Below are 6,888 nucleotides of genomic sequence, written 5' to 3'. Positions count from 1 at the left end.
CGAAGTGGAGATCTTTTTTAAACGTTGGAACCTCATTTAATTTTATGTCTTATAGAGTTTATAATGAGTTAAAGATCGTATAACTGTAATAATTCAAATGTAAACCTAAAAATGTACAGCCAATTTTGAAAGAGATGCATCCTAACTCAGAAAACTGTTATTGAATATGTCAATGCTGATGTAATGAAATGCTTCTTCTAAGTATGTTGTTATCAAATAAATAATTTTTAAAAAATTTAACTCAGCATACATAGAGTTAATGCTTTGATACTTATAGATTATACATATGAAAAGAAAAACCTTTAAGGTATAATAAGTGTTAGCTATTATAATAATAGCTGTTATTCTATTTTCTCACACTTATAAAAACAGGTATTATACTTCATTAAGCACTGCCAAAATGGTTTTGGTAGTGATTCCTCATCAACTGTTATCATGCAATAAAATAACAAATGCACTATGTTGGGCCTAAGCCAATACCTGTTTGCCTCCAGTATTATCTTCCTTATTTTAAATGGTATTTGTTATTTATTTCTCAAAGATTTCTCTTCTTGCCATTGACATCAAATTGTTTTGTGATGTACTTTAACATTCATTATAAAAAGTCTGATTGCTATCGGGTATGGTGGTGCATGCATTTAATCCCAGCACTCAGGAGGCAGAGGCACGGGGATCTCTGTGAATTCGAGGTCAGCCTGGTCTACATAGTGAGTTCCAGGCCAGCTGGAGTGACAGGGAGACCCTGTCTCAAAAAGACCGGAAAAAAAAAAAAGTCTGATTGCTTCCCAAGTAATAGACTGTAGTACATAGTTAAGGAACATTTCACTTTTTACTTGATTTTTAAGATGATTATTAGTTAAGTGGATGTGTATATATCTGAGCCTAACTGAATCCATTAGAAATATTAACATGTAGTAAAATTCATTATAAATAAAATCAAGTAACTTTTCCCATTTGCATTCAAATACTTTTCTGGTTATGACCATTATAAGATGAGGCGATGCTAAAATTCACTGTCTACTGTTTCTCAGTGTTAGAACTCACATATCTAGACATGGACATCTAAAACTTTGGTTTCTTATTCTACAATTAAAAAGTATTTAGGCAAAAGGGTCAGGGTTAGAGTACAGAAGTTATGTGATTTTTTTTAAAATGTGAAATATATTTGCTTTTATTTGGCTTTAAAATTTTAGGTTTGAGTTTTCAGGACCACTGCTCAGAGCAAAGAACATATGATTGCTGACCTGCCTGTTTATAGCCCAGATAACAAAAGGTTTAAGTGTTTCACATTTTTGTAACTGGATGACTCTATCCCAATTATGCATTTTCTATGAAAAAGATCTGACAATAGCATAGATTTTTTAAAAGTATGTCAAACTATCATGAAACTTGCTTTAAAAATAATTTTTTTGCATTAACAATTACTTAACATGTTTGTTCTTACCGTTCTCTGTTAAATTTAAGAGAATGAAGAATAGCTGGCCTTTTTTGTCTAAGGTTCCACAAATGAAGTGTATCATCTGAACTTGCACTAACCAAAGCACCCTGCAATAAAAAGAAGACAAAGTGTGTGACTTACCTAATTTAGGAAAGAATAAATGGTAAGCTAATTGCAAATTTTTCAGTGCTTCAAGAGATATTTGCACTACATAACCTAGAAATGCGAGGGAGAAAAACTGCATATGCTTCAGTGAGAAAGTTCAAGGATGCTGAGTGAAAGAGGCAAGTGATTTAAAAAGCATATGGATGGTCATATTCAAGAATATCTACTTACTAATAGAGAGGAGTAATCAATATAGCATCATTGTGAACACCTATATCAAGCATCTGCCCCTCACCCCCAAGGCTCAGGGGTCATTTAGGAAGTGTAGTAGAAAGACTTCAATAGCCAGAGGGCGTGGATGACCACCAGACAGCTGGTCAGTTACTCATATGAACTCACAGCAACAGTGACAGAATGCACAACTCCCATGCAAGCTTAAACCAGAAAAAATCTAGCATAAACACGAGGAAGTGGGTAAGAAGCTCCAACCCCACCTAAGGAAATTGTGGCAATTCTTAGATATAGATATTGATATATACAAATATATGCAGAAATTGAACAAAAGATCATCATCATGGTTTAAGAAAATAAGCAAACATCTTTTCGGGCACTAAGTTTAAGCTTCATAGTGCTTGAATTTGGCCTGGCCCAAACTTTTGAAGCGTTATTGCACTGCCAGGCTCACTTACCACAAAAGAGCTATAGACAACCACAAGAACTACTTTAAAAAATCTAAGTTAAAATGCAATAAATTGCCTTCAACTAATGAAAGAACTTCAAAGTTTTCTGAGCTTTGTCAATACATATTAGTTTCCTGTAAATTTTTTGCCACCATAGTTCTATAAAATAAAGTAGAAAGCTAATTTCCATAATACCTATGGACACATAAACGATACATAAACCAACAAATGTGCATGGAAATAAAAGATAAATGCGTATACAGATAAAAGATGTATGAATATAGAGATAAAACAAACAAAAAGGGATTTTCATTGATGATACAAGCAAAACACTTAGATTAGTGGGAAAAGGGTCAGGGGAAAAAAGCATAATGGTCAGTGTTCTAGCTTTCCTGTTGCTCTAATAAACACCATAACCAAAAGCAAATTGGAGAGGAAAGCATTTATTTCATCTTACAGATTACAATCCCCATTATTGAGAAAAATCAGGGCAGTAAGTCCAGCAGGGCAAGAACTTGAAGCAGGAACCATGGAGGAATGCTGCTTAATGGCTTGCTCCCAGCCTCACTTTCAGCTACCTTTCTTATAGAGAGTCACAGTGGGCTCTGACCTCCTACATCAGTTAGCAACCAAGAAAATACCCCCACAGATATGCCTGCAGGCCAATCTGAAGGAGGAAATTCTTCAACTGAGGTTCCCCCTTCCCAGGTGTATCAAGTTGAAGTCAGTGAATCAATTAGATGACTTTAGATTAAAAAATATATATTTTATTTATTATTTTTATTTTATGTGTATGAGTATATTGTCTGCATGTGTATAAGTGTACCCATATTGTGTAGTGTGAAAGGAGGTCAGAAAAGGGTGTCAGATCCCCAGGAACTGGAGTGACAGACAGTTGTTAACTGCCATGTGGATGCTGAGAACTGAACCCAGGTCCTCTTCAAGAGCAGTCAATGCTCTTAACCAGTGAGCCATCTCTGCAGTCCCATGATGTTAGATTTTTAAAATATCAAATAATCATTTAAGTTATGCTACAGTCACAGTAAAAGATCTTTTGATAAAGTATTTTTCTTTAAATTTTATATTTTAAAGTTAACACACAAATATGAAAAATGTGTGAATAATGCAAACACTTTAAAACAGTTTATATCATGATATTTAAAAAACTGCATCAACTATAGGTTTAACATCCTTAATCCAAAAGTTCAAAATTTCAGGTGCTCTAAAACTTGATATTTTTCCACAAATGAAAAATTCCATATTTTACCTCCTGTGATGGGTTATGTTCAAACTGTAAGAGCATTGAAAATATTATACAAAATTACCTTCAGACTGTATATATAATATATACACACAACATAAATGAATTTCATGTTTAGATTTGGGTTCCTTCTCCAAGGTATCTTATTATGTGTATATGCAAATATTTCAAAATTAAAAATCTGAAATCCAAAAACTTTGTGTTTTGTCTCAACCATTTTGGATAAGGTAATACAGCCTGTAGTGCAATATGTGAATGCATGTTTAAAATATTTTAATTATTATTTTTATTTTTGTGTGTGCATATGAGTATATTGCCTGCATGTAAGTGCACTCATGTTGTGCAATGCTTGTGGATGTCAGAAGAGGGCATCAGATTTCCCTGGAACTGGAGTTACAGACAGTTATTATCTGCCATGTGGGTGCTGGAAACCAAACCTAGGTCCTTTGCGAGAGCACTCAGTGCTCTTAACCACTGAGCCATTGCTCCAGCCCCCCGTGTGTGTTTAAATGTGTGTGTGCATTTTAAATAGTCAAAAACTGTATGTGTGTTTAAAATAAGTTTTAAAAGTCCTTACCTCATTGATCAAGAATTGGAGTTGCAAGACAGCTGCACCACTTTCATGTTGGCAGTAACAATCAACACCAGGTCTCCCAAGTCTAATATAATAAAAGTCAAGGATTCTAACATTTTAATTAGTAAAACATAAAAAAGTAAAGGAGAATCTAACTTGTGTAGTAATCGATGCTATGCTTCTTCATTGTCCTTATTTTTTAGAGTTGAAATATTTTACTTTATTAAAACTGAATTATATAGTACAGATATTTAATACTCTAACAGGGAAAATGATAGTACAAAATTGGAAGGAACTTCCTTCCCCTAAATCAAAACATAATTGTAAGTCTCAACACATCTCATTTCATTTACTATCTAATTGATTATACACTTCTTCCCAAAAAATAAGTTCAAATGATTGAAATATTTAATGCAATAAATGAAATTATAAAATTATGAACCTATTTAAATATATGAGCAATATTGATATATACAGGACCTTTGTAACCTTAATTCAAAAACAGTAGATCATAAAGAAATAGATTAATGTATTACATATAAAATATAAAATTTCTGCATAGGAAAATAAGACTAAAAGATAGACATATAAAGGAATAAACAGTAACATTTGAATTGTTATATAGAACAAGTAAAAAAGAAAGAACAAACAAGAAAGAAAGGATGGAAGATGGTGTGAAAGGAAGAAAATCAAACAACACAAAGCAAAATATACGAATGTACTCTTTACCAAATGATACATATGTGTATATTTATCGTTTTTTCTTTTCTTTTTAAAAAATATTTTATTTACTATTTTTATTTTACGTGTATTGATTGCATGTGTGTAAGTGCACCCGTGTCGTGCAATGCCTGCGGAGATCAGAAGAAGGTGTTAGATCCCCTGAAGCTGGAGCTACAAATGGTTGTTAACCACCATGTGGGTGCTGGGAATCGGACCTGGGTCCTCTGCAAGAGCAGTCAGTGCTCTTAACCGCTGAGCCATCCCTCCAGCCTCATCGTTTGTTTCTTTGAAAAAAACAAACACAAAAATTACATGAGAATTTCTGCTTCCAGCCATAATGGAAAGGCCAGTTTTATTCTCCTATTTAAACAATCAAGAACTATAAATAGCAATTATATAACTACGGTTTTTAGATATTGCATATCTGATGAAGAACGATGGTGCTTCCTGAAAGTGGAAAAAATGTGCAGTAAGCTTTATGATTGTCCCAGCTTACTTTCTAGAGTATGTCCGGGTGCAACACAGGAATCTGAAGTCTAAATAAAATAAAGCAGGCTCTATTAGTTGGAGAGCCAGAACGAAGGTGTGGAGGTCAAGAACATCTAGAATTTACAAGGCCAAGAAGCAAAGTAACAAGGACATAGGGCAAAGTACTTTAGAGAGCTGCAGGAAGATTCCATTGAATATAGCAAAGTATGGATCAGTGAGAGGGTTTGTAGGAACTACTTGAAACTGGGGGAAGAACAAGCTAATAAACAACATATTTTTTGAAGAACAAAACAAACCAAAATCAAATGAACAACAAAAAGATTACTCATTTTTGAAGAATAAAGAAAGAACAAATAAATGAACAAGGGAAGGTTTAAATTCGAGTAGGAAATTTTTATGTTCCCACCATTCAGAGTGGATGTCCCCAAAATTCACATGGTATTCAGGAAAAACACTCCGAAAAATACAGCTCCAGTTGTGAGAAAAATTCATCTCAACGATAAAAGATGTTCTGGCACTACCTACCAATGCTTAAAAGGAGGACTAAATAGGTAAGTTGTTAATTAAGTAATTAATAGCATTTGCATGTATTACGTTTTGAATCTGAAATGCCTCCCAAAAGCAAAATGCCAAAGGCATGGTTATCAGCAGATAGGTAAGTAATTGAACCCTGATGTCTCTGGATTCGATCAATGGATTAAGTCCTAAATGGACTTATAACACAGCATTAATGAAAGGTGGTAGAAAACTAGGAAGCAGAACCTATTTGGAGAAAGTAGGTCACTGATGCTATACCCTGGGAAAATATACTTTGTCCCTAGCCCCTTCCTAGATCCTCGTGCATCCAGGCCACATCATCCCAAAACCACTGATAATCATGCTTTACTACAGGCCCAGAAATAAGGAAGTCATCTGAACATGCAAGATCAGAAAATGTGAGCCAAAATAAATTCTTCCTCCCTTAAGTTGTGTCTCATGTATCTGGTAACAGTAATAAAACAAACAAACAAACAAACAAACAAAAAACTAACAAGTCATGTAACTTAACTGCATTCCAAAGAAGTATTAAGAATTATAAAAACATTGGAGCTGGAGAGATGGCTCAGTGGTTAAGAGCACTGGCTGTTCTTGCAAAGGACCCTGATTCAAATCCCAGCACCCACATGGCAGCTAACAACTGTTTGTAACTCCAGTTCCAGGGAATCCAATGCCCTCTTCTATCCTCCACAGGCACTGCACGACACGTGTGCACTTACACACATACAGGCATAACACTCATACACATAAAATAAAAATAAATTAATTAAAAATTTTTAAAAATGGGGCTGGAGAGATGGCTCAGCAATGAAGCGCACTGACTGCTCTTGCAGAGGACCTGGATTCGATTCCCAGCACCCACAAGGCAGCTAACAACTGTTTCTAACTCCAGTTCCAGGGGATCCAACATCCTCTTCTGACCTCTGTGGGCATTGCATAACATGGGTACACTTACAGACATGCATATACTCATATACATAAAATAAAAACAACAAATAAAATATTTTTAAATTTAAAAAATTTAAGAATTAAAAACACAAAAACTTTTATCACTCAAAAAAGATAAAAGTCAAAAGATAAA

At 34.3% G+C, this 6,888-nt stretch overlaps 1 protein-coding gene across 1 annotated transcript in view; it reads right to left on the bottom strand.

Annotated features, from left to right (window-relative positions):
* Positions 1 to 6,888, bottom strand: part of Stxbp5l (syntaxin binding protein 5 like) — a 395,225-nt gene that overhangs the window by 299,334 nt on the left and 89,003 nt on the right. Inside the window, exons 4-5 of the mRNA XM_008842914.1 lie at positions 4,062 to 4,143; positions 1,445 to 1,545 (exon numbers count right to left, since the gene is read on the bottom strand). Of these exons, the coding sequence (XP_008841136.1) occupies positions 1,445 to 1,545; positions 4,062 to 4,143 (183 nt within the window). The remainder of the gene's footprint in view (positions 1 to 1,444; positions 1,546 to 4,061; positions 4,144 to 6,888) is intronic.

The sequence above is a fragment of the Nannospalax galili genome, unplaced genomic scaffold, assembly GCF_000622305.1.
Source record: "Nannospalax galili isolate Female #2095 unplaced genomic scaffold, S.galili_v1.0 scaffold18, whole genome shotgun sequence".
Lineage (NCBI taxonomy): Eukaryota > Metazoa > Chordata > Mammalia > Rodentia > Spalacidae > Nannospalax > Nannospalax galili.
Note: the sequence above shows the minus strand (reverse complement) of the source record. Positions and strands in the feature narration are given on the sequence as shown.